Genomic DNA, 26,575 nt, shown 5'->3' on the forward strand with positions numbered 1-26,575 from the left:
TTCATGCAATATAAATAAGGAAATGTTTTAAATAATTACTGAATTAAATTTAGTATTTCGTACATTCTCCATACGAAATTGCTGAAATAACTTCAAATCCAGTAGAAGCTTTAGACGAGGGTCAGGAGTTACAAATCAAATTTAGAACAACCTCTATGGAAGCTGGAAAAGACGTTAGATCTTTAACAGTTAGTCAACGAAGATGCATATACCACGATGAACCTATTTCTTCTACTATACCGGTATTTTTTTACAATAAATGCACATTTAAAAAATCAATACATTCCTAAGTTAATATTCTTATATCTTTAGGCATATAGTTATGCTCTTTGCCAAGTGAAATGCAGAAGTCAATTGGCAATTGCGTTATGTGGTTGTAAACCATATTTTTATATAATTGGAGGTAATTAATATTTTACTGCATTTCATACATGTAATGTTTGACGACAATGTGGTGAGGATTTTTCTCCTATTTACAGATGGTGAAATTTGTAATGCAAATGGCATGGCATGTATAGCGCGTAATACAGAATTATTGATTAAGCTCCCGGAGAATCTAGCCAAATGTAGTTGTATACCACAGTGTAAGGAAATTAATTACATGACCCATTCGCAAAAACTTACACTTTGGTAAGTATTGTTTTTTTGTTATAAATATAATATTTTAATGTAACAAACTTTTTGAAACACTAATAGCCGAGTTTTGCACCTTCTGTTTTAAAAAAGCTGTGTATAAACCCTACGTTCGTTCATTTAATTCAGACAGAGTCAAGATGTGACACAAATAATTAAGATTTAAGGGTTCTGGATAACAAAATATATAAACTTAAATATGAATATACAAGAAAACATATCGCCCATTATTTATATTTGTATATATGCTTTTAGGAATGTTACAGATTCGACTATATTTGATACACAATCTACAGCCACATTTTCATTGTTAACGCCAAAAATGATGATGCATAAGGATATCTTCTTCTCCTTTACAGATCTTATAGGTAAATATCAATTAACACAAAATGTTCATTCCATAGTTAAATATGTTGATTCTATATTTATTTTTTTAGCATCTTTTGGCGGAATGGGAGCATTATTTTTAGGATTCAGTTTTATATCAGCTATGGAAATTTTGTCATTGATAATCAAAATATTTTTAGTCTTGAAGAATAAAATAAAGCTAAAATTTAACAACAAATAAATTGTATTATAAATAATGTATTTCAATAAAAATATATCATTGTTATCTATAATCTGATCATTGCTTTTGTGTTTTATAATGGTCATTACTCATTTTGATCACATTAGGGATAACTTGGTTTAAATATCATATATAAACTGCTTTAGGATATTCCATAATCATAAAGAACGGGGCTACGAGGATAAGTAGTTTTTGTCTATATAAAACAGTTTCTCTGATTTTAATATTTTTATTAGTATATTAATTTAACAATGTCATTAAAAAGTAGATTTGAAATGTTATTAAGGTTAAAAAATACTTTCAATAGAATTAAACACTTTTTGAAAGAGAGCATTTGGTTAACTTTAAAAGAAAATGTAATAGAATTTTGCATGACTTCTACTCTACACGGTTTGAAGCATATTGTTAAGAAAAGAGTTCATTTTACTGAAAGGTATTTTAAATATTACTTTATATATTGAATATATTATCATGCAATGAAGTTATTAATAAAATATTATAGATTATTTTGGACCATGATAACTGTCACTTTGATGTATTACTTCATAATTTTGGGATTAACACAAATCAACCGATATTTGACCAATCCGACGGTGGTTTCTATCAAAAAGAACTTTAGAGACTGGAAGACTAAGTTTCCAGCGATAACTGCCTGCTTTACAGATTCAACAGATTTGGATTTGGCAAATCAATACATAAAAAAGTAATCATGGTCAATTTTTAAACTTATAACATAATATTATTATTATTTTTATTCTTTTAGCAAATGGAACATTACGGAAAAACATGATAAGTATATTCATTATTACGAGTTCATTCAACTTGTAACGACAATATCGTTCAGAACTAATGTACGACAGTTTTGGAAGTATGAAAATGACGAAAACTTTCAAGATATAGATTTAATGTCGGTGGTATATGCAGTTTCTCCAAAGATAACAATCAAAACGACAGTTCACGATAGTTCATATAAGCCAATTTGGGACCTAATTGTCACAGAGATGGGAATATGCAAAACTTTCAATTCAATATTTTCAAGGTATCAGAAATATTAATATAAGTATATTCAGTGCTTTTTTTGTGTAGGAAAATATTTTTGTTTTATAATTTATTGAAAGAAAAAAGTACAAAGATGCTAATTTCTCTACGTAATCCCCATGACATTCAACATGTGTAACTATAAAAATTCTTTTGCTCTATTACATAAGTGCGCAGCAACTTGTGAACCGCCTGCCACACATCTTCATTGAACCAAAACTTCTTTTGCACTACATCTTTAAGCGGTCCAAAAACGTAAAAATCATGTTGTATGTTCAAGACACTGAAAGTGAAAATATTGTATCGTTGCAACCATTGGAACTAGCATTATCTTATTGCAACAAAGCACCTGTTATCAGCTGTCCCAATTTACCGTTTCATTGGGGGGTCTACTGTATTATTTTTCTATGTATGGTGCATTGGCGTAAAGCTGTTATGTATGTAAATAAATAAATATTGCAGTTTTTGAAATTAAAAAATCATTAAGGTTAAATTAATCTTATTAGTTAATTACAATTAAATACATATCATTATACTTTCAGCCATCGATGTATTTTTTCAGTTATCAAAGCATCAACACGTGGAGAATGCTCAATAAAAAAATGGATCCATATATAATTTCGAAGAAACGGAAGCTGTTGGAGTGTCACTACTTGAATAAAAAATGCTTCGTTAAATTCAACATCATGAATACAACGGCAAAAGTAAAATATTTGTATGTAATATATTATATTAATAAAGAAATTTAATAGTACTTCATACATTCTCCATATGAAATTGCCGAGATTAACTCCAATCCAATAGAGACTGTCGAAGAAGACGAAGAACTTGACGCAGTCTTTAGGACATCATACATAGAATCAGCTTCTGAGATAAAAACGTTGAGCGTAAAACAACGAAAATGTAAATATCCTGAAGAACATATTTCATCGACTATTCCGGTAATAAAGATTTTGTAATATATAATATATACACGCATTAAAATAATAAATATTTAAGGCTTATAGCAACGCTCTGTGTCAGATGGAATGCAGGTCTCGTATGGCTCTAGTATTTTGTGGATGCAGACCATACTTCTATATCGTTGGAGGTACTACTTACATAACATATGATCACAACATACATATATTAATAATAAATTTAATATAAGATGGAAAACCATGCGACACAAAGGGAATGTCTTGCATCGGACGAAATATGGAAATCTTAATCAATTTACCACAAAATCTAGCAAAATGCTCTTGTATACCTCAATGCATCGAAACAAATTATCTTATGCACAAAATCCAAGTTTCTCCATGGTGATTATTTCCTAATATATCCTACTTCTTTAGCATTGTTTAACACAATATTATATTTCAGGAACTCTTCTATTGTAACAATATTCGATAGACAAGCTTCAGCTAAATATTCACTTCATATGCCCAAAGTAATAATGTATAAAGATGTTATCTTTACGATCAACGATTTAATTGGTATTGATCTTACATTTAATAAAACAAATTATATTATATATGTATTACAATAAATACGCATGTATATTTATTTTTCAGCTTCTTTTGGTGGTTTCGGAGTACTATTCTTTGGTGTCAGTTTTATATCGATCATAGAAATTTTAATGTGCATTTACAACACAATATTCAATATTTCTAAGAAGATCAAGGACTTTGAATACAAATAAAACTTTCATTTTTTAGATTACATATTTATTTCATTAATCGTGTGTACTGCTTGAAGAATGTGAATCAGTTGTTGACAGTCTTAAAATTAAGTGTTTTCTAAGTATTGTGAAAATTAAAATTTACAAGAATAAAATAAGTATGTTATTAAATTTCAGTCTGACATTTTTTATATATTAACCAGCTTTTAATAACATTTCTCATAATATACAAATAATTTTACTATAATAATATTTAACAGGAATATTCTTCAAACAATTAAGTATTTTTTTAAATGCAGATTAAAAACCAAAAATTATATTACATACAAAAAGCGATGCAAAAAACAGTGATAAAATGAATTTAACTATTCTAAACAGTTACATATATACAATAGTATCTTTAATCCAGAATAACGATGAATTGAATAATATATTAGATTATACTATAATAAAATAGTACTTGATTAGATTTGTTAATTTCTGCAAATAAACATAACCCATTTTCTAATACACCCGAACTAAAGAACTACTAATATGTGAAAACTTATTTAGTTGATCTCCTTGACGGTTCCGAAGCAGTCGGCGGAGGCGGTGGACCTCGTTTATCGAGTTCTTCAAGATATGTCATAAGCATCTGCTTTCTTTCATCTGCTATATGTTCCAATACCAAATACCTAGAATCTTGACTAAGTTGTGATTCTATATCGGAAAGCTGTGCAGGCTGATCTCGAACTGTCGACAAAGTTCTATGAGTTAATGACCTGGTTTCTTGTAACAATGTCCTGAACTGTTGTTTGGCAGAAGATGTGCGATCGCGGATGTATTCCTTAAATTCTCGTTCACACTAAAAATTCACAAATTGAATAAAGGCATGATTAATTAAACATTTCATATCTATTAATTACCTTATCAGAATTAGAAAATTTAGTATAACGAGGATCTTCTTTGACGAGTTTGCGTACGTCTCTCCATACGCTAGTCAAAGTGACCTTGTTTCCAAGTTCATCCAACATCTCTCGGAATTTATCCCTTCTTTTGAGACTCAATGTTTCAGTGTGCGTAACAAATAATGCTTCTTTATCTTCTTTAGCCAGAAGTTCTGCAAGTGTCCACCTATGATCTTTCTTTAATTGTTTCTTGACTTCTCTCCATCCCAATTCAGGATTACGTACAAGATCAGCGAGCAAGGCATTAAAGTGCTAAACAAAAAAAAAACATATATGTAAACTTTAATACATAAAATGATATGTAATGTCACTCGTCACAAATAAATAAACAAACTTGAACTGCTTCGTCTCTTTTATGAAACTCCCTTTCTTTATCGCGGTCTCGAAGTGAAGTAGCAAGAGCGCGTTGAACTTCTCGTTCCCTTTCTTTGATTGAAGCTTCGGCTCGAGCGGCTTTTTCTTTCGCTTCGTTTCTTTGCTTAACGGCTTCTTCTTCTTCCTCCTCCTCCTCAATCTAACAGTTTAAATATTAAATAACACATTTCACTAGCCAAACGTTATTCTATATAATATACTAACTTCGCTCTCAGCATCCCGGCTACTTTCTTTTTTATCACGCTTAGATTTATCCTTGTCCTTGTCCTTATCGTCCCTATCCCTATCGCGATCGCGATCCTTGTCTTTCTTGTCCTTCTTACGAGACGAATCTCGATCTGAATTTAATTAATTTAATTAGTTTAATTGAAATATTTATAAATAATTCTTTCTTACTTACCCTTATCTTTTTCTTTGCGTCTTTCGTCTTTAAGAATCTTGATGTAATCCCTGAAATAATCTTCTCTAGTGGATGATCCGTCCACAGCTTTATAACGCGGGTCAGAATCAACCTTCTTTTTGATATCCGACCAACGCGCGTGTCGATCTACATCCTTACACTCTTTCAAAAGTGCGAAGAAATCTTTTCTTATCTGATCCGTTGAATATTCACAGCGACCAAACCAGACGAGAGCATAAAAAAGAAAACATAAAAAGTCAGCAATCTTATAATGTCAATATTTCATCTTAAACGTTTATTGTATTCTTTGTTGGAATTCATAGTTAATCGACGTTCATAAACATTAAAACGTAACTTATGGTGATTCACACATAATTTATGAACTTTTTCTTATGATTTCCAACAGAATATTGAACTCCCACAGACTGGCGCCTATGAAACTGATAATGAAAAATTCCTGAAATATCATGCAACATATAACTAAAGTTTTTATAAAATCCTGAAAGAGAAAAATCTGAAATATTAAGAGCTGAAAAATTATAAAAGTATATTGTTAAGTAATTTCAGATATAAAAATGATATTCTAGTACTAGTTTGATTTAGATAAAAAAAAAATTGATTGAATATAATGAACTAACAATCACCAGAATATCGTTTTCACATATATAATATTAAATTAATTTCTTATATTTATAATGGAATTTATGAACAAATAATTCTTATTTCACAATTACAAAATTCTATTATAATCGCTTTAGTTCAATTAATTACATGATTTCTAAAATGATGTTGATAAATTTAAAAATAATTATATTATAGATACTTGAATATATGAGTAAATTACGTAAATGGTACTGTAATATCTTATATATAATTACAGTCAAAGTTAAATTTATCAACATCTTAAAATGTTATAGTATAAACTTATTATTAAATAAATTAACATAATAATTACACATTTTACTTTTATATGCATTATATTAAATAACTTGAATTGCATAATGATATAAAAGCAAAATCACTTCAATATTTATTTTATATACAACTAAAAAGTTTTGTTTCTGCCGATATTTGAGTCATCTTTACATATTATAATTTTGTATGTAAATATAAAATAGATATTCAATGAGTGACTTTAAATTTCACATATAATAATCGTTTTTGGAGAAAAAATATTTATTAGTTTATAACAACCAATTTAACATTACAATAATCTAAATGGGTTTATAAACATATTTTAATTTTCTATGCTCAAATTTGGAGCTTGAACGCTTCAAGTTACGCTTTTTTTATACAACAATCTTAATTTTTTAAGAAGTTCATTGCATTCAAATTTTTAATAGATGAACAAAAAACAACTTTCTAAATATTAAAATTTTTGTATTTCTCAAGAACGAATCCCCGATAGAACGACGGTAAGGCAACATCATAGTCTTAAATCATACATTACATGCAGCAGGATTGCTTAAACATGTCGCAGCAGGAGGAGCAGCATTCAGTATGGATAGCCCTTTTTGTCCAAACGTCGGCAGGTAGAGGGGGCGGCGCCGCCTAACCATTGAAACACTTGCACATTGAGAACGGCTAGGATATTGTTTACTTGACAAAAGACAAATGTGAGAATAAAATATATCATGTAATAGTATTTAACCCATATTTAAATAAGTAAGTATAGACTTTATATGATACAATATTTTCTAATATAGAACAATCAAAATGATGTAAAAAATGGTGCAACATTGTAAATAGCATTTGTAACATTTAACTGAAGAACACCCCCTTGTACTGATCAAAGTTCATATGTCGATTGATTTTATACATGCAAATCAAATAAGAGTAGATAATAAAATATAAACTTAAATATTATAAAATGTTGTATTAGTCTATTTATATACTACCAATCGTTAATTTGCTGTAAAAAGTCAAATTATTATTCTTCCAATAATTTGTAAAAATTCTCACAACGTAAATATGCATATACAATTACTATGCTCACAAAAAGTCTACTTTATGTATAGTTCCATTTCACATAAACTTTCAAGTTATGCTAGCAATAGCATAGTTATTTTTAGAGACATCTCAGAAATTATTTTGTAATTAATAATGCCTCATTGCAGCAAACTGACAATTTAAAATAAACATAACATTTTTGATATACTTTAAAAAATAATTATTAATTAATATTTATAAAATAGACCAATTATTAAACAATATTCAAGTGAACAAACTCACGTCAAACAAACTTTGAACGACTTGTAAATCTCAAAAATTTTAATACTACATTGCACCATTCAATACCACGTAACATTATTAAATAGTAAATGATTTACGCATACATTTGCAATGATTAGTATATACATATGTATATATAATATGAAATATCTTCTATTTCTATATTATAATTACATGCGTACGCATAAACACACATTGATCGGCGTGTTTGCATACATATGAAACGCTCAACATCTCACCAAAACCTACCTGTTCCCGTTTCTGTGTCTTCTCTTCCTTTTCGCGCTTGCGAACTTCCACAATGTATTCGTTGAAAAGATTCTCGCGCTCCCTCATCTTCTCCACGCCCTTGTACCGCTCGTCTTTCGCGTACTTAGCCGAAAAGTCTGAAAAGGATGACCTGTAGGGGTGTAAATTAATTATTAGTTAGTTAATTTATTTTTTCTATAAATGTAGAAATTTAATACAGAAATTAAAAAATGATTTTCAAATTTAATTTATCTAATGAGAAAAAATTAATGATGATGCGAAAATGTTGGAATAATTATGAACTATGACCACGCATTTTTAGCAGTTGTCCTGACATCATTTCAGTAATATTATTATATTTTAAATTTTAAATAAAAAAAAATATGAGAGAGCTATGATCAATTTTGGCAAATTTCTCATTATTTAATTGTAGTAGAGTAATACTATTTCTAACTTTCAGAAACCGGTATGATGTGCTTTCACAATAATTTGATAATATCAAAAATACGACAAATCCAATACCTTTCACATATTTCATAAATAAGATATTAATTTTTATTTTTGATTCGTTGATTAATAAAAGTAACATTTATTTAAAACATTATCCTAAAATTTCACCAATTCGAGTTAAAATATATATGTATCATATATTATTTAATATGCAATTTATTTAATAAGTGTTCAATAATCAATATTATGTATGTGAAATGCTGAATAAGAAATATCTTTGTACAGCCCAAAACCATAAGTTTTCCGCACTTGAGATTCCACATATATAAATATATTATATTTTAAGTTTAACTCACTTGCTATGCAATTTAGCCTCTTCCATCAATGATCTGAAATCGTCTTTTCGTTGACGAAGACGGTTTCTCTTCTCTTTCCGTTCTTCTTCAGCTCTCTCCCGAACATATTTGTCGAATACCTAAAATTATAAAATAAGTAATGTGAGTATACCTCTTAAAGCAGTGAGTTTTAATTTAATCATACCTGTTTTCTTTCTTTAGAATTCAGCACTAAATAACGAGAATCGAAAACTATCTTATGGAGCTCTTTTTCCCATGTCGAAAATGCAGATACCTGTAGTAAGACCATTAGTATTAGTATCATATTTTTAGTGCAAATTACGTTAAAATAATACCTCTTTTTCTGCAAGCATTTCGCGGAAGCTTTTGATTCTCAATTCGAGGGGAACCATCGCCCTCTCGCGGGCCGCGCGCACTTCTGCTTCTATGGCTGCCTCCTTGCCAGCGTCTATTGTGGATGAGCCCTTCTTTGTAATAATAGACTCGCCAGCTAAATTAAATAAAAACACAAGTTAAATATTTACAGTAAAATTTGATTTTAATACAAATAATCAATAAATATTATACTAACCTTCTTCTAGTTTTGATTTCTTGGGTTGAGAAGCCGGAGCAGCAGAACCGTCGCCATCGCTATCGTCCGTTGAATCGGCATTCCGTTTCGCACCAGCCGTCGCTTGAGCAGTAGCACTTCCCGAGTTGTTTTGACCGCTTGCATTCACACCCTTGAATACAAACAATATATAAAACGAATTGAAACTAATCGAGGAATCAAGATCAATAAAGTACCTGTAAATCTGCCAATATATCGGGAGGATTGCTGACGGCCCTGTCGACATCAGACCGACCCGCCAATTGCTCGGGGCGTTCCCACACAGACGAATGAGCAGTCGGATTGTAGAAGAACACTCGTCCGTCGCCAGTCCAAACGACACACCTGATTGATTTTAATGAATTTAATTTATACAGTATTATACGAGAGACACATAGTTAAAGAATAAAAAAAGATACGTACCAAGGTGTTCCGGAAATTGGAGTACTAGAAACGGGTCTAGATTTGTCTTGAGGTTTCGCCTGTTGTGGTTGTTGCGATTGTTCTTTCTCTTTCATGCGCAGTGAATCGTCAGAATCTTTTTTATTGTCAGATTTTGATCTAACATCGTCGTCATTTCCATCTATAAATATAGAATTAAATCTTAAATAAACATGTAACGTCTACAACCAATATCGTACGTAATTTGTTCAAAACAGACCTGAAAAGGTAAGTTGCTACAAAAAATCTCAACCAGAAGCGTATACAATATGCTCGAATATATTAAGATTGGGGATCCTAAGATTGAAACTGTACTGTACATATAGTCTATGAACAGTCAATGAATCGGCAGATGTACCCAGAGAAGATTAAAGCCTTCGAGATTTATTTTTAACTTCCGATTATCTAAATAAAAAAACTATTTGTTTTTTGAATTACCTAATTTAGATTCGTCCATCATATTTTGAACGTGCATCTTCATCGCAGCTTCCATGTCTGCCGACTTTCCTTGCATACCGCCCATCGGACCCATAGCAGCCTATCGGCAAAACACAAAATTATGACGGTATTATACAAAAAGTTAAATTCAAAGCGCCTTAATATCATGATACGAAAAAGAGCTTCAACAACAAAAAAACACACTACGTACATTCATGGAGCTTCCTGGCGCCGGAACAGCGGAGATTCCACCGCCACCGGGCATCCCGCCCATAGCCCCGGGAGGCGGCATGTTGACCATGGCTGACTTTTGAAAAGCTACAAAAGCAATATTATAATTAAAATTTCACTTGTTTTTTTTTTCATTCGATTTATATATAAAAAATAAGTGAATACCTTCTAAATCTTTGAGCGGTAAGGGCTTCTCCCAGACGCTCTCCTGCCTCTTAGCGTTGTAATAATAAGTGCGTCCGTCCGGAGCGCGGTGCGAAGTCCATTCGGAAGCCCTAGCCATCAGTTCGGGAGGCGCCTGTAAGATTGCATTCGATTTATCGTGAAATTTACGATGATTTATTTCTCGCTACTGACCTGAACAGGAGGAGGAGGTCCAGACGGAGCACCAGGCCACTGCGGCCATCCGGGAGCGCCCCACTGCGGAAATCCGGGAGGCGGCAGAGCGAACTGACCGGGCGGACCGGGTTGAACCGGAACACTTTTGCCGGCGTCTGGTAAGTGTGAAAATTATAAATTCGACGAAAATTATAAATAACGAAACGACGCGCATACCTTGTTGCATGTGATTCATCGCCGATTGATTCGGAGAGTTATCGTTGCTCAATTCTTCGTCTTCGCCGGGTTGCTTAGTGTTAATTTGCCCTTTCGTATCAAACAAAATTATGTTTAAAAAATAATTAGATAAAAAACCAGATTCATTTATTTCAAGTATTCTTTCTTCATACATAAAACGAAGAAAAATCTATATTGAATTTTGCATCACTGTTTATATTTTCTATTCAATGTAAATTTTGAATGAATTTTGTCGACTCGCAAGGAAATACATTATATAGTAAAAAGTCCAGAAAGAATCCTAAGCTTATAAAATAAGCAGTCTTTCTTTACTGATATACTGCCAAATGGATATCATAAATTTTACAAATATTGATATAAACTTGTCAAGTAAAGTACAAAATCATGTGAATTTAGTAAAAAAAGGAATATGAAATATTTCTACCCAAAAATCACATAAAAAAAATAATTGGTTTTGGTATTGTAGCTATGTTATTAGCTGCAAGTGGAGTTTTACTGACAATATGTAAAAAAAAAATAACAACAATATATTAATATAATTTTACTGACCATTTAATTTGACGTCTTTTAGTAAAGTATACTTAAAAACCATCCTAATCAATCATATTACACGGTGAGTGTGAAAACCCTAGTAGCTGCTAATATATTATTTTAAAAATATGAGTGTTTTAAAATGATATTCGAATAAGAGAGCAATTTTGTAATAAAGGTGATGAAACATTAGTTCTCGAACTTTTAAAACCGACAAATTTAAGGGTATCTTCGGATTTCATCAATTATGGAAAATAATATGAATTAAGTGGCAGCTTCTTAACTTTTTGCAGCAGCCGATCCTTTTGGTGTAATTTTCGACGACTTTTCGTACATGTCGTTGGCGGATGTTAGGTTTTATGTGCTCCAACGTTTCGGATTTGTCGGCGTAAACTTGACTCTTAGCGTAACCCCACAAAAAAAAACGGTTAAATCGCACAATCTTGGCGGTCAGTTGACCTCATCAAAACGTCTAACGTTGGACCCGATTTCGTGGCAAGTTGCACCGTCTCGTTGGAACCGCACGTCTTCCACGTTAATATCTACGATTTCGTGGCAAAAATAATCGATTATCATGTGCCTGTAGCACTCACTGTCGACTGTTAATCTGACCTTGGTCGTTTTCAAAAAAATAAGGCCCAATGACGCCGCCGGACTACAACACGCACCTTCTAATTTTTGTAAAAAAAAAAGAGCAAATTTAAAGCGCACCTTCTAATTTTTGTCCCATCCCTGGAATTCCTCCGCTCTGACTCGCTCCGTTCAATCCGATCGAAGCTTGGTTGCCGCCGCCGTAGTTGACGTTGGGCCCCATCGGCGACATCTGCGTTCCAGGCGGCCCGATCGGTCCCCCTGGGGGGCCGACGGGCCCGTTGGGTCCCATGTGTCCCGGAGGCGCGCCGTGACCCATCTGACCGTTGGACCCGCTCGGACCCATCGGCCCTCCGGGGCCCGCGTTGCCGTTGGGGCCCATGGGACCCGACGCGGGTCCGTTGGGACCCATGGGCCCGTTCATCCCCATGCCGGGACCCATGGGACCGTTCTGGTTCATAGGACCGTTAGGTCCCATCGGTCCGTTGCTTCCCATCTGCCCTTGAGCCATGGCCTCCACTTCGCTCTGCGTGATGACTTTGCAGTGCGGGCCTTCCTGGGGCCTCGTCCACGTGGTCTCGCGCGTTCTGGCATGATAGAAATAGCTCTTCCCCTCTTCCGACTTGGCCTCCACCCAGAGCTCCGGTCCCGGCTGCGAAGTTATTTCAACGAGGTTATTTCGACGAATATAGGCGAAGTATGGGAGACGGCTTACCATATTCTGCACGTTAGGCGGGGGTCCCATAGCGGGAGGCCCGCCGTAGTTGCCCATCATGTGATTCGGAGGGGGTCCTCCCATCGGCCCTGGCGGACCTCCGGGTCCCATCATCCCCGGAGGCCCGAAGGGGCCGGGCGGTCCGCCCATCATACCTGCGGAACGAACGAAATCGGTCACTCGGTTTCGGTCGGATCGAGGTTTCGGCGCTTAAGACAAATAGTCACCTGGATGACCCCAAGGCTGATGATCCGGAGGATATCTGGGCGGATGCGCTCCGGACGGCGGCGGCATAAGCCGAGGGGGTCTGAAGAAGGGCGGTGGCGGCCTAGGTCCTCCGGGTCCGAATCCGCGACCTCTAAAGCGCGCTCCTCTCCATCCGGGCGGCGGACCGCCGCGACTCCTGCCCCTGAAACGCATCCGAAGACAGTCAACGATCGGTCGGCGGGTCGGAAGGGAGAACGAGGGGGTGGGGGGTGGGGGGTGGGGGCAGGGACGACTCTGTTATTGTTCCCTTAACGCATAACATGCACATTAGCGACGGACGCGTAAGTAAGATTCAAGCATATTGCACCTAGGCTAGTAAAGAAAGAAAAACAGCAAAATCTTAGGAAAGTGAGTGAACTGACCTAAAATTTCCTCTACCACCACCGCGACCTTGTCTAAATTCATCTTCATAACCCTCTTCTAAATATTCTCCTTCCATATATGCCTCATCACCTGCACAGTGATCGGGATCATCATCAACATCTTTTATTGCACCTTTCATTTCATCATCACCCATTTCTACATCTCGTTCGCGTTCGGGTCGCTCATCACTCCATTTCGCTAAATCCTCCTCCATTTTCTAAAATGTTCACAATGGCCATTATACACATTTGACACCTTTTACACCGATTGCGAAACGAAAATAGCGCGGGGGGATAGCGACGCGCGGCGGATCGGCGGATCGGCGGTCGGCGGTTCGATCGATCCGCCAATCTACCGATCCGCCGAGTCTTTCGTTTCGCAAAATCGTTCGGACGGCGACGGCGACGGCGACAAAGATGAAAGCGCATTAAATACCTTGAGGATTAAACAATTTAGCTACTGGAATGACACTCGCGACGCCGGCGAAGACGCTCCATACGATCCCGCACGAATGGCGGCCGCTCGATCTTAACGCGCCGATTCGCGGCCATGGCGTTTAATTTAATCAAATCGAATCAAATTTTCACTCGCTCTTTTCGATAATTTCAACTTATTATTGGCCGCGTTTCAACTTAAAATCTTTTCTTTATTTTACCAGTCGGTTTTATAAACCCGCAATTTTATAAAGGATGTAATAATAATAATAATAATAATAATACTAATAATAATAATAATAGTAATAATCGTGTAATATGTAGTTAGAATATTATTAATAATAACATAGTAAAATATATTCGAACGGAATAGCAATAGCACCATAGACAAGAGCGCGGCGTGTCTATGCGCGGTGTAGAGCTGCGTGCGACTTCGCGTGCCGGCGTGCGGTTGTTCTGGTTCGCGGAGATGACGGTCTGCTGAAATATACGCAATCGGTGAGAGATCGGATCGAAGGTGTCGCGCGCGCGCCCGCCAGCTCACTAGCCAGCCCGCCCGCCCGCCCGCTCGCTCGATCGAATCGACGCCGGTATGCACGCATATTGAACGTCAGCCCTTCGAAGATTCGCTCTGCGCTCTTTCGCGACTTACGTCATGTATTTCGTACTCACTTGGTCGCTCGTCGTTTGCATTCGAACGACACGTAGAGCAATTTTGTCAGAATTTCCAATTCCACCGGACCGAACGGTTTACGGTTCATCATAGAGTTTTGAAAACGTACAGACGTCGACAGATTATTAACCGTTCTGACTTTTGCACCCGGTTACATCTTCGATTCGAACATTTAAATAATGAATTTATTCACTTTTTTTGGGTGTACCTTAGCCGTGAGATGGCAAAATGTTTCTCGCTTCTTCCGTATTTCGTATCTAACCAGCGCTGATAACTATTGACCCGAGCGCATTGATAGTAGATTATTTTTGTCGGTGCGCAATATTATATATTCTTACTTTTATTCGATCGGATAATAATTTAAACAAACATAGGATGTTATTGTGAAATCATCCGGTGTACAAGAAAATGCTAAAAGTCAACGTCTGAATTTTTCGCTTCGAACAATACAGGAATAAAGCTTGAAAGTTTGTTTGAATTTGCCAATCGCTTATGTTTTCTCTTAACTACTGACGTTTTCGTATGCGCTATCTCGCAAAGAAGTAATCGAGTTCAAAGGCCGAAAAATATCTCTTATTTTGTACGCGCATGAAAATTTTCACGGCTCATACGGCATATATTTTTCGTCGTCGTTAATTATACCATACGCTTTGGTAACTGCGTTTCGCGTATAAAGAGCGTTGACCGAAAAAACGGCGTTCGCTCTTTTTTCCAAGTCTTCTGTCGCTTCTCGCATACGTCTATCGCCCGTTAGCATTAGCATTAGCATTCGCATTCGCATTCCGTTCAAAGTTCGAAACGGCGAAAAAACGAAAAGTTACAAATTTGAACGCTCTCGTTTCGAGTTTTTCGCTTTTCGCTCTTTGGCGGCTTATAGTCTTATAGCGAACAGGTCTGTAACTGTCACTATTATAATAGTCGACGCTCGCGGCTCGAGTGCAAAGTCAAAGGCTTAGCATCGCTAATGACGTTTATCGATTTTTATACGTTTCCGCACTCGTCGGCTGAAACGGCGTACAGCCGCCAGCGCTTCCTAAACTTTCCCCCTTTTGTTCCACTCGACGAAATTATGTATCGAGGCGATCGCTCGTCAATTCGCGAAATGGCGAATGCTAAACGACGCCCTTCTCTGACCCCGTATTTGTCTTTGCGGCGACCTTTAGCCGATTGTATCCGCGCTGCTGCCCTTACCCACTTGCGTCTTTCGATCACCCTCCAAAATTGGGCGCGCGACGAAGAGGGCGCCGTGCCGTTATCGGTTAATTTTAACTCTTAAAAAATTCTCTACGACGTACAATTCAATTCATAAAAAGGTTCTCTTATTGTATTATATATTGTTGACGAAACGTTCGTATTGTTTTTATTTCATTTTTTACACACTTTCCACGATTCAATCGCAAAATACACGGTCATCGATAAAATTGCGCTCGCAACAATGCTGTCAAGGAAAACTTGTAATAATTATACAAAGATTGTCGTGCGACGAAACGTTAAATAAATACCCTAAACCGAAAAACTAATATAATAAGATCCGCTTTTTATATATTATAAAAACGATCATGTTCCTCGGTGCGCAATCGCAAGGTATTTAAATAACCGACTGATTAGATTTGACAAATGATGTCACTATCGGTGCTCAATTTTGGCGTGTTCACTATTCGTCGATTATAATTTTTATTTTAAATATGTATTAAGAAAGTTTTTCGTAGCGTATGCTATCCTAGTTTCCGCTTTTTTACGGGTTACTTTTTAAAACGGGTTTCGCTCGATGTCGGTCGCGACTAAGTATTATACAAAGAGCTTTCGTGTGATGTTTTTTGTTAATACGACACAATCGCCGTTATAGGTTTCTCGTTTAAGAGTGACGTTTTTCAAAAATACACTCAATACACTCGTTAATATACAAACAAGTTTTTATTTCACGACTCGGTCGTAACTAGCTATCGGTTCATTTTATAATAAACACGTTTCTGGTTTTTATCTAACGGTGCGCTTATATTATTCGTATTCGTATTCGTTATAAATTTTCATTTTATTTTAGGTGGCATTTCAATTTTTCGGCTACCGTACGATAATAGTATTATACCGTTAATTTAAATCTCGCCCGAGGGAGCCAGCGAAGCGCACGGGTGCCGCTCTGTTTTTATCTTCGTTTCGTTACAGCGCTACCGCTACACCTACGGTTGTACGGTTATTCGTTATTGAGATGAAAAGCGTCATAAAAACGCTGAAATATTGCTTTTTAAAAACGCGTTAATTATCGAGCGCGCGTGCAGCTCTTCGAGATAAGTTCGCTATCGGTTAAAAATCGTTTCCGCAAAATGCGCGTTTTCTAGGTCTGTTTGTTTTCGACGGCTCGTATCTTGCGTCACTCGGACGTCAGCCGATGCAACCTCGAGGTCGCGAAAAGTTTTTCCTATTCAGAATCTCGCGCCAGTTTTGCCCCCTCTCTCTTTCCGACTTTTCCGCCTCGTCTCGGCGAATGTGCGCGCGCGCTTTCGACTTTTCAGTACGCGGGCAGCGTTCGCGACGATCGGTGTTTCGATCGGGCGTCTTCGTCGTCACCGCGGATCGTCTGCGAAGTAAGATCGAAAACTCGACGCTCTGAAAATCCGTCTTATCTTTTCTCCAAATGTCTCAATTTTGCATTCGTTTCGAATAACGCAAACTCGATTGCGATTTGCGAGCGAAGGTAAATAAGACCCGCGATATTTGGCGAAAGTCGGCCGAAGATTCCGATAAATTAAAATAATAACAAACGCAAGAACGAGCGACGAGCGAAAATCTGTCGTCGGTGCGCATTTTCACTTTTCGATTTTGGAGCTATCGGTACGTGCAGTTGTAGAAACCGCCGCGTTGACCCCGGGAAGATTCGCACGTGCGCTAGCGCGACGGACGTCGATCTTGACGTTTTATAATTGAAAAATTGACTTTATTTCTATGGCGATTTTCGCGTTTTCGGCCGAGTTGAAATTTATGTTTAGTTTTTCTATCTTGCGTTCTTCTCGCGTCTTTCGCGATAAAGTCGACGAATAGATAGAGGCGCGATGCAGTTTTCGATTTTGAATTGATTTTGAGTTGACCCCTCGGCTCGACCCTGCAACCGACGCTTTGCATACGCAGGGCACCTGTGTTACCGCGTCACGTCCTGCGACGCCACCGCGCGTAAGATCGAAGATCCTCGAAAATCTCCGACGTCGCCTGATTTACTTCATTTTTCAGTTCGTCGAACTCTCGAGCGCTACCGAATATGCGGCTATTACATGTAGCTATTTTTTAAACGCCTTTTCGTATTTTTCGTCTTGTTGTTGTTTTGTAGGTCGTTCGTTGACCGTGCATCTGTTTGCTTTCAAATATGTACTTATTTTTAAACATGCAACGTGTACATTTTGTATATTTCGATCGCTAGACTTGCGAGATAACTCAAATTAATATTTAACGGCTTCGTACTCGTTCGATCGACGACGTTGGGCAAAGTTCTAAAAACTAGACGGATTTATGCAGATTATCATTATGACGACGGTGTTTATTACTAAATATGTATTTTTAACGTCGAAAAGGAAAACTAGCCGTTAATACCTAATAAATCTGCGAGCGCAAAGTTCAAGGCGCAGATAGGTATTGCCGTTTTGTCTCGCGACGACTTCGACGGATTGTTTGATTTGTCGACGGTCGAAGCTGCGCCGAGTTCCTTCGAAGGCCTGCGATTGCGTCACTGTCGTCTTATCGTCGTTAAAAAGAAAGCGCCGTATCGACTCGAACTCGAGATTCGGCATTCTAACAATTTTACGAGGAAAGTGCGTTCGTTGTATTTCGCTCGTTAGATAAATTCGCATTTAGCTTCGTTTTTCGTTTCCGTCGATCGTTACAAGTTCAAGGTTGCCGTCGTAGTCGCACTCGCAGTCGATAGCACTTTCTACATTTCGACCTCGATTTTGATCCGATAAACTGAGCGGTTTATATATTATCTGACGCAAAAAATGTTAATAAGCCTCGCTTTCTTTTCGTCTGTCGTTCTCGTGCGTCGATTCGCCGATTCGATCAAAATATCGGCGATCGGCGATCGAGCGTTTCTAGTTCGTTTTCGATCCGTTTTTCGACTGCGGCGCGATCGATTGTTCCGGCGTACCCTTAATCGTTCTCGATATCTCGATTTGTTTCTTAAAAAAAAGGTTTGCGATCGACGCTGAGCCGATCGGCTGATGTCCGGACTGCTCTGCCATTGGTTGCCCGACGATGATGCCGCGTCTTTGCATAATACGCGACGTTACCCCCCGTTCCAGCTGAACTCGGCGATTCGAGGTTCTCGCCCCGAACGTACGCGAACTGCGATACGATCGAATTCGTCGTCGTTAATATTTTCGTTTCGTTCTCGAATCGCCCGACGAACGAAATACGAAAAGGTAAACGTCGTTGCATATTCGCACCGTTAATTTGCCAGTGCGCACGTGGTCGATTTATGAATGACCAAATAGGCACCGTAGCTGTCTTTTGTCGCGACGAATTGACGTTTACGAAAGTAGTTACGGTATTATATTCTCGTTTAGCAGTTCGACGGGTCGAGCGAGAAGAACCAAACTAATATATTCCGTTTTACTGTCCGCAGATTAATTCACAGGGTGGTGCGTTCGATAGCGACATAGAGAAGGGTAACGTTTCGATCTTCCGACTGTCCAAATGAAAGGTGCCAGTTAGACGTTCCTGTTTGTTCATATTGTACGATCGCAAAACAGACACGTTTCGTTGACCGAATATCGAAAAGAAATACGCCGAGATGTGTTCCAAAGCTATAAGCGAGGCTTCTGGCAAACTTTTGCTCAGCAGATTTTTAGACGAACATACGGCCACCCAGCCTTGCCGATGTGTCTCGATCGACGACCGCACCGACTGGGACAAATTGGCCGAAAACAACCCGTGGCTCAAATCTGAGGTATTTTATCAAATTTATACGCCAAGAATTTTCAGAAAAAATACTTAAAAATGTAATTACGTTTTTCCGACAGAAGTTAGTCGTGAAGGTGGACATGCTGCTCAAGCGCAGGGGACAACTGGGTTTGGTCGGCGTCGGACTCGATCTCGTCGAAGTTCGACAATGGGTACAGAAGCATAGAAACCAAGAGACGAACGTCGGAGCCGTCAGCGGCGTTTTGGACAGGTTCATCGTTGAACCTTTCATTAAACATACGCAGGTGATTATTTAAAAAACAAACTCGTATCGTTTCTATCGCGGGTGCGTTACTAAGATCGATATTTTTTCAGGCCGAAGAAATGTACATCTGCATCACGTCCAACCGAGACATGGACACCGTAATGTTCTTGAGCAGAGGCGGAGTCGACGTCGGCGACGTGGACAAGGATGCCGAAACCGTCGATATCGAGACCGGATGCGACATGACGGCGGCCCAAGCCGCCAGCGTGCTGACTAAACTGTCGAAAAATAAAATTGCGTCAGTGGCGTTTTAAAATTGAAATATACCCGTTTTATTGCAGCTATATAATATAATATAATTTTTTCATAATTTAGTATCGTAGCTCCGTTCATCGTCGCGCTTCATAAGATATTCGTAGACTTGCACTTCACGTATTTAGAAATCAACCCGATCGTCGTGACGGACGATGGAAAAATTTATATTTTGGATCTCGCCGCTAAATTAGACCAAACGGCCGATTTCGCTTGCGCTAAGAACTGGCAAGGTGTAGATTTTCCACCTCCTTTCGGAAGACAACGCTTGCCCGAGGAAGAATACATATCGGAGTTAGACGCGAAAAGCGGAGCTAGTCTTAAAGTATTAAATGCTGTTAAATATTGTCGATGTGCGCTCCTTCGTATTCGTATGTTTCACGTTGTTGCGTTCGTTTCAGTTGACCATTTTAAACAAAGACGCGAGGGTATGGACGATGGTCGCCGGCGGAGGCGCTTCCGTAGTTTACACGGACACGTTGTGCGACATCGGCGGTTCCGATCTGTTAGCGAATTACGGCGAATACAGCGGAGCTCCCACCGAAGGTCAAACTGCAGCGTACGCCGCTACGATTATCAAGCTAATGTGCAGCGGAACGCCTCATCCCGACGGAAAGGTTGGGTTTTAATATTTCCAGTTGTTTCTTTATTTTTTTCTCTGTAATAATGTTCGTATTAATTTTAAGATACTCATAATCGGCGGAGGTATTGCAAATTTCACTAACGTCGCCGATACTTTTCGAGGCATTATTACGTCCATCGACAAAAACGAGAAACAACTGAAGGAGCACAAGGTCACAATCTTTGTGCGCAGAGGCGGTCCGAATTACCAAGAAGGACTCAGGTGCTTATTATAACGTTCGATTGAATTTTTTCGTTATTTAAAAACCCTTTTTTATTTTCGGATGTACAGACGCATGCGGGAAGAGGGAGAAAAACTCAAAATTCCGATTTACGTCTTCGGTCCGGAAGTACACATGACGTACATCTGCCGATTGGCGTTGGGACAAGAGCCTATACCGGAGGAAGCGTGGCTTCCGGATATGCCTAATCCTAAATTTATCACAGTACACCCGGAAAATACCGACGCGGCGTTGAACGGTCATACCGAGAATCCGATTACGCACGAACAACTCGCGAACATTTGCAGTCAAGGAAAAAAGAGACCGCTGCCTACCGGCGACATCTTGTTCAACAACGAAACCAAATCGATCGTTTGGGGAATGCAGAATAGAGCAATTCAGGTTTGTTTTTATATTGTATATTTTGCATCCGTACGTTATGTTATATGTTGACATTCGCTATAGAACATGTTGGACTTTGATTTTGTGTGTCGACGAGAAGCGCCGTCGGTCACGGCGGTGGTTTATCCGTTCACGTCAGATCATAAGGAAAAATTCTATTTCGGCAGCAAGGAGATATTCATTCCGGGTAATTGCACTATGTTTCGATAGCGCGCGATATAAATACGCATACATAATTTAAACCCGTCGGTTTCTTACAGTTTACAATGACCTGGATGTCGCGTTTACAAAACACACCGAAGCTACCGTTCTGATCAACTTTGCTTCGTTGAGATCTGCGTACGATTCTACATTGCAAGCGATGAATTTTAAAAACATTAAAACTATAGTAATCATCGCCGAAGGAATTCCAGAAAGGTTTACGAGAAAACTTCTGAAAGTCGCAGAAGAGAAAAATGTATTATTGCAATAATTACTTAAAATATAATTTAAATATAAAACTTTGACGATAATTTTTCTTTTATAAGGTTAATATAATAGGTCCGGCGACAGTCGGTGGAATAAAACCAGGCTGCTTCAAAATCGGCAACACTGCAGGAATGATCGATAATATATTGGAATCAAAACTTTACCGTCCTGGAAGGTAATTTTAAACCTAAACATGGACACGGTCCTAAGATTAACTCAATCGATCCATACTTTTTTTTTAATTCTAGCGTCGCATATGTCACAAAGTCCGGTGGAATGTCTAACGAATTAAATAATATTATTTCTAAAGAGTCCGACGGGGTCTACGAAGGGGTCGCTATCGGTGGAGATCGTTATCCGGTGACTACCTTCCTCGACCATCTGATCAGATATGAAAAAGATCCCAAAGTAAAAATGATGGTATTATTGGGAGAAGTCGGTGGAATCGAAGAATACAGGGTTTGCCTTGCGATGCTTAAAAAGCAAATCACTAAACCTTTGGTGGCCTGGTGCATCGGAACGTGTTCAGGTTGTTATTTTACATAATGTTTACTGTTGTAAAAAAAATGTATCGAAAGTCTAACCGATTGTGATATAATTTTAGCGATGTTCAAGTCTGAAGTGCAATTCGGTCACGCCGGATCGAGCGCCGCGTCCCAGGTTGAAGAAGCCACTTGTAAGAATCGCGAACTGAGAAGATTCGGAGCGTTCGTACCCGAAACGTTTGACACTCTCGGAAACGAAATTGCCAGAGTTTATAACAAGTTGGTCGAGAGCGGACAAATCACTCCCCGTGAAGAAGTACCTCCACCGAAAGTGCCGATGGACTTTGAATGGGCGATGGTAATTTTAATATTGCGATAATTAGCACGTTAACTGCCGGTGATCAACGTTTATTTGCAGTGTGATCTGCAAAGTTTGCTTACAAAAAAATTTCATATGCGCTATCGGCTGCTTCCATAATGGAATTTAACACCAAATATACCCGACGTGACGTCTTATAGTTGTACACATACTATAATAAGGAAAAAATATTGATTTTAGTTTTATTCATATAATATTTTTTTGTATGATATGTAACAAAAACTAAATTTTGCCTGACAGTTAACGTGCTATGCAGGTGCAAATGGGTGACAAACGTTCCCTTTCGCTCACTCGCATGTTAAGTGACGAGAGCGAGTGAGAAGAAGTGGGCGTGCGGAACGCATGTAACGCACGCTCTTATCTCTAACACGAGAACGAGCGAAAGGGAATGTATCTCATCGTACGCGCGCCTGGTAGTATGTGTAAATATTTATTATTTTAAAAAATATTCTGTGCCTTATCTTTGTTAAGAAATTGGGATTAGTCCGCAAACCCGCAGCATTCGTCAGTACCATATGCGACGAGAGAGGCAAGGAACTATCGTATAGCGGAGTCCCTATATCTGCATTGGTAGAACGTCCAAACGGCATTGGACTTACGCTCAGCTTACTATGGTGATTGATTTTTTTCAGTTTGACTTAACATATTGTTTACAAGACCTGTAAAATTTCGTTGTTTTTACTTGTGGCGGAATGCGGGACCTGTAAAAATGTGAGTTCAGTAGATGTCTGGTCCCTTTATTTTGCTAATTTAATTTGTTACAAACTATCATTTAAGAGTACTTACTAATGTTCGTTTTATTGCTGAATGTGTACTGTATATTTAGTGATTTATAAAAACGTATAATTATTCTAAAACAGGCCAAAACAATGAGTTAATGTCGCTATTATGCATCGAACTGAATGTCACAATTTTAAATATAATTAAATTTGTAGGTTCCAAAGAGAATTACCAGAAAAAATGTGTCAGTTCTTAGAAATGTGCTTAGTAGTGACGGCAGATCATGGACCGGCCGTAAGCGGCGCTCATAATACCATTGTTACCGCTCGGGCTGGTAAAGATTTAATTTCGTCAGTCGTGAGCGGATTGTTAACGATAGTGAGTTAAAAATTCTCGAACACTTCGTTATTCATTTTATTTCCTTATCTATTAATCATTATTATTTCATATTTTAGGGCGACCGGTTCGGCGGAGCTTTGGATAAAGCGGCTCAAGATTTTTCGGCCGCTATGGACGCTGGCCTGCATCCTATGGATTTTGTTAACGAGAAACGTGCCAACGGAGAGTTGATCATGGGCATTGGCCACAGGTGCGCTATAATTTTTTTTTTTAAATAGTAAAAATTAATAAAAATTTCAAAAGAAAAATTTTGTTGTAGAGTGAAATCGATCAACAATCCCGACGAGCGTGTGAGCGTACTGAAGAAATTTGTCTTAAACCATTTTCCTCATCATCCGACCCTAGATTACGCATTAGCCGTCGAAGCCATCACGACTCGCAAGAAGCCAAATCTCATTCTCAACGTTGACGGATTAATTGCAGCGGCATTTGTGGATTTATTCTCCCACAACGGAGACTTTACAAAGTAAACAAATAGTCACATTTTAATTCGTTTAATGTTACGTGTTAATTTTAATGTTATTGTTTTATTTTTCACAGGCAAGAGGCTCAACAATACATTAAAATGGGTTCAATAAACGCGCTGTTCGTATTAGGAAGGACCATCGGTTTGGTAGGTCACTTCCTCGACCAAAAGAGATTGCAACAACCGCTGTATCGCCATCCATGGCAGGACATTGCCTATTTACCTAAAATGTAATACTCTTAAATCGGATGTCTCGAATGTAATTTAATAGCTAATTGAACGTACCCCAACAGATTTTGTTTATGTAATTAAAACCATTACTTATATTTTAAATTTTAAAATAATGCAATGCTCGTAAGTGTTGCATATTTGAACTCTGAATGTTTTTTTCTAAATTCAAAACTATGTTATTTTGCAGCTAATTATTTATTATATATTTAATAACAATAACAGTATTGTAATTTTATCGAAAATGTATATAATTTATTTTTCAAACGTTCAATTATTTTAACAGAAAATGCATGCATTTTCTAATGGAAATAAATGAACAATCTTAAAAATTGTTGGATTATATATTCGTATATATAATATAACCTTTACATCGTGTATGTTTAATATTGGCACCCGAACTTTGCTAAGCTGTTGTTCGAAAATAGAAAATATTTTTGTTTCTCTATTTTTACCGTTGAAGACTAAGGTAGAAATGTAATACCCTGTTTTAAATTGGTAGTCAGATAATAATTTGTATTTATTATGAAATGAGTTTTCACAAATTTTAGTTGGTTTATTATTATTTAAATATGTTCATACGGTGGTACGTTTTGGCTTTGGATAGATGTAATATTACAAACATAAATTAGTTGTTCTATTACTGTATTTATATAAAATGTTATTCCACTTATATGTAGTTATTTAAAAATTCTAGTTTATTCTTTTTTATTTTTTGATATCACCTCATGTTAAAAATTACTTTTACCTTGTAACATTTCCATATTTACTATATAATTTAAATTTATTTTTATTAAAGAAATTGAAACATTTTTTATTTCCTTTTATTTTTGTCCGGCACTAATATGAAGAATTACACGTTCAGTTTGTATAGCAAAATATTTTGAAACATTTTAAAACACACCAATATTCACATTGCATAATTAAATAGCGTTTAAAGCGAACCAAATATTTTTATGATTTATTCTCATAAGATCCGAAAAATCATTTAGCCTTTAAACAGAGACTGATATATTTTCAACGCATCAATTTTGATAGACTCGTAAATTTACATTTTGAATATTTATTTCGGTAGCATTGTGTTTTATAACTGTAAGCATATACCTTATAAAACAGTCATATCAGAAGATAGGTTAATTTAAATTTGACATAATGCTGTCTCAGAATGGTGTTATTAAAAATGGTCTGATTCACTAATGAAGACTAACGCTTGGTTGAGGACAATGACAATGGATCGATAAAACTTAGTGAGTAATGAGTACGAACATACTATATAAATATTATATTTATAATAAAAATATATGCACTGTGGTATCTTATGTGTAATTGCACATTTTAAAAGACTATTAAGCTGTGATCGCTATGATAATTTGACAGCTAATATTTTTGTAGATTTGAGCTACTGCCAGGAGCCGATTATTATATTTCAATGAAACTAAATTTTAAATTTACTTTCTTATATTTTTCCTTGTGTTAATAGTATATATTTAATGAAGAGAAAAAATGTTATGTTTTTGCAAGAGTATTGCTTGAATATGCAGTAATAATATAATAGTTACCAAGGTAATGTATGTATGTATTTATTTTGATAAATAATGTGTATACTGGTAGAGATGTGCTTTCTGTAGATACAATATAATATTAAAGATTTTTGCTTCTTAATTAACATTTCTGGGTGATTTTTTTATTTTCATTATTCAATATTAACTATTAATGCTGATCTATGGAAAGATTCTTAGGGAATCTTTACATACTTAAAAATCCTGTCCAGTAAATTTACAATTTTGTTTTAAGCTAAAACAATATGTATAACGAAAAGCTTTCATTGTGAAGTATGTAAAACTATTTAGTGAACATATACACTAGAACGAGTCAATATTTTTTTCGTACTTTGCGAGCTGAATACAATTTGTATACACTCATAATAACCTCAATATTAACACAGAAATAAAAATCAATTAGTACTCG

At 36.9% G+C, this 26,575-nt stretch overlaps 3 protein-coding genes across 16 annotated transcripts; 2 read left to right on the plus strand and 1 right to left on the minus strand.

Moving 5' to 3' along the window:
- Nucleotides 1-1,703: 1,703 nt before the first annotated feature.
- LOC148237941 (pickpocket protein 11-like) lies at nucleotides 1,704-4,745 on the plus strand. Its single transcript, XM_088206191.1, has 8 exons — nucleotides 1,704-1,904; nucleotides 1,965-2,240; nucleotides 2,802-2,943; nucleotides 2,992-3,180; nucleotides 3,239-3,329; nucleotides 3,390-3,540; nucleotides 3,602-3,714; nucleotides 3,793-4,745. The coding sequence occupies exons 1-8, from the start codon at nucleotides 1,717-1,719 to the stop codon at nucleotides 3,918-3,920; spliced, it is 1,278 nt and encodes a 425-aa protein (XP_088062317.1). The 5' UTR covers nucleotides 1,704-1,716; the 3' UTR covers nucleotides 3,921-4,745.
- LOC148237942 (transcription elongation regulator 1-like) lies at nucleotides 4,066-15,268 on the minus strand. Of its 8 annotated transcripts, XM_088206174.1 has the most exons (22): nucleotides 14,086-14,180; nucleotides 13,650-13,867; nucleotides 13,248-13,429; nucleotides 13,021-13,175; nucleotides 12,426-12,957; nucleotides 11,163-11,252; nucleotides 10,965-11,101; nucleotides 10,773-10,905; nucleotides 10,588-10,694; nucleotides 10,377-10,476; nucleotides 9,921-10,080; nucleotides 9,695-9,842; nucleotides 9,480-9,630; nucleotides 9,244-9,398; nucleotides 9,093-9,182; nucleotides 8,909-9,027; nucleotides 8,103-8,253; nucleotides 5,622-5,814; nucleotides 5,426-5,559; nucleotides 5,181-5,360; nucleotides 4,805-5,098; nucleotides 4,066-4,743 (listed from the first exon to the last, which is right to left on the minus strand). In XM_088206174.1, the coding sequence occupies exons 2-22, from the start codon at nucleotides 13,862-13,864 to the stop codon at nucleotides 4,444-4,446; spliced, it is 3,726 nt and encodes a 1,241-aa protein (XP_088062300.1). In that variant the 5' UTR covers nucleotides 13,865-13,867; nucleotides 14,086-14,180; the 3' UTR covers nucleotides 4,066-4,443. The 8 variants fall into 8 exon arrangements, with proteins under 8 accessions (XP_088062300.1, XP_088062303.1, XP_088062301.1 ...); XM_088206177.1 differs by lacking the exons at nucleotides 13,650-13,867; nucleotides 14,086-14,180 and adding an exon at nucleotides 14,966-15,268; XM_088206175.1 differs by lacking the exons at nucleotides 13,650-13,867; nucleotides 14,086-14,180 and adding an exon at nucleotides 14,757-14,994.
- Nucleotides 14,514-25,419, plus strand: ATPCL (ATP-citrate synthase). Of its 7 annotated transcripts, none has more exons than XM_088206184.1 (18): nucleotides 14,514-14,674; nucleotides 19,364-19,687; nucleotides 19,761-19,946; nucleotides 20,017-20,204; nucleotides 20,282-20,543; nucleotides 20,620-20,835; nucleotides 20,905-21,062; nucleotides 21,132-21,462; nucleotides 21,526-21,649; nucleotides 21,723-21,919; nucleotides 21,990-22,105; nucleotides 22,179-22,459; nucleotides 22,535-22,773; nucleotides 23,266-23,408; nucleotides 23,730-23,892; nucleotides 23,970-24,103; nucleotides 24,173-24,379; nucleotides 24,454-25,419. In XM_088206184.1, exons 2-18 carry the CDS (start codon nucleotides 19,532-19,534, stop codon nucleotides 24,611-24,613), a joined length of 3,261 nt encoding a protein of 1,086 aa, XP_088062310.1. In that variant the 5' UTR covers nucleotides 14,514-14,674; nucleotides 19,364-19,531; the 3' UTR covers nucleotides 24,614-25,419. The 7 variants fall into 7 exon arrangements, with proteins under 7 accessions (XP_088062310.1, XP_088062308.1, XP_088062311.1 ...); XM_088206182.1 differs by having other exon boundaries at nucleotides 14,514-14,582; XM_088206185.1 differs by lacking the exon at nucleotides 14,514-14,674 and adding an exon at nucleotides 17,266-17,586.
- Nucleotides 25,420-26,575: the final 1,156 nt, after the last annotated feature.

The sequence above is a fragment of the Plectrocnemia conspersa genome, unplaced genomic scaffold, assembly GCF_051122295.1.
Source record: "Plectrocnemia conspersa isolate PC_06_02 unplaced genomic scaffold, ASM5112229v1 ptg000002l, whole genome shotgun sequence".
In the NCBI taxonomy this organism is placed as follows: domain Eukaryota; kingdom Metazoa; phylum Arthropoda; class Insecta; order Trichoptera; family Polycentropodidae; genus Plectrocnemia; species Plectrocnemia conspersa.

Excerpts from the sequence above, each read along its gene's own strand:
- LOC148237941 (XM_088206191.1), top strand. The coding sequence starts at position 1,717 with ATGATAACTGTCACTTTGATGTATTACTTCATAATTTTGGGATTAACA. Across the intron at positions 2,241-2,801 it reads TTCAATTCAATATTTTCAAG|TTATCAAAGCATCAACACGT; the intron begins GTATCAGAAATA and ends GTATTTTTTCAG. Across the intron at positions 3,715-3,792 it reads TACGATCAACGATTTAATTG|CTTCTTTTGGTGGTTTCGGA; the intron begins GTATTGATCTTA and ends TTTATTTTTCAG.
- ATPCL (XM_088206184.1), top strand. The coding sequence starts at position 19,532 with ATGTGTTCCAAAGCTATAAGCGAGGCTTCTGGCAAACTTTTGCTCAGC. Across the intron at positions 22,774-23,265 it reads TGGACTTTGAATGGGCGATG|AAATTGGGATTAGTCCGCAA; the intron begins GTAATTTTAATA and ends ATCTTTGTTAAG. Across the intron at positions 23,893-23,969 it reads TGAGCGGATTGTTAACGATA|GGCGACCGGTTCGGCGGAGC; the intron begins GTGAGTTAAAAA and ends TTCATATTTTAG.
- LOC148237942 (XM_088206174.1), bottom strand. The coding sequence starts at position 13,864 with ATGGAGGAGGATTTAGCGAAATGGAGTGATGAGCGACCCGAACGCGAA. Across the intron at positions 10,906-10,964 it reads GACCTCCTCCTCCTGTTCAG|GCGCCTCCCGAACTGATGGC; the intron begins GTCAGTAGCGAG and ends GCAATCTTACAG. Across the intron at positions 5,361-5,425 it reads GCCGGGATGCTGAGAGCGAA|ATTGAGGAGGAGGAGGAAGA; the intron begins GTTAGTATATTA and ends TTAAACTGTTAG.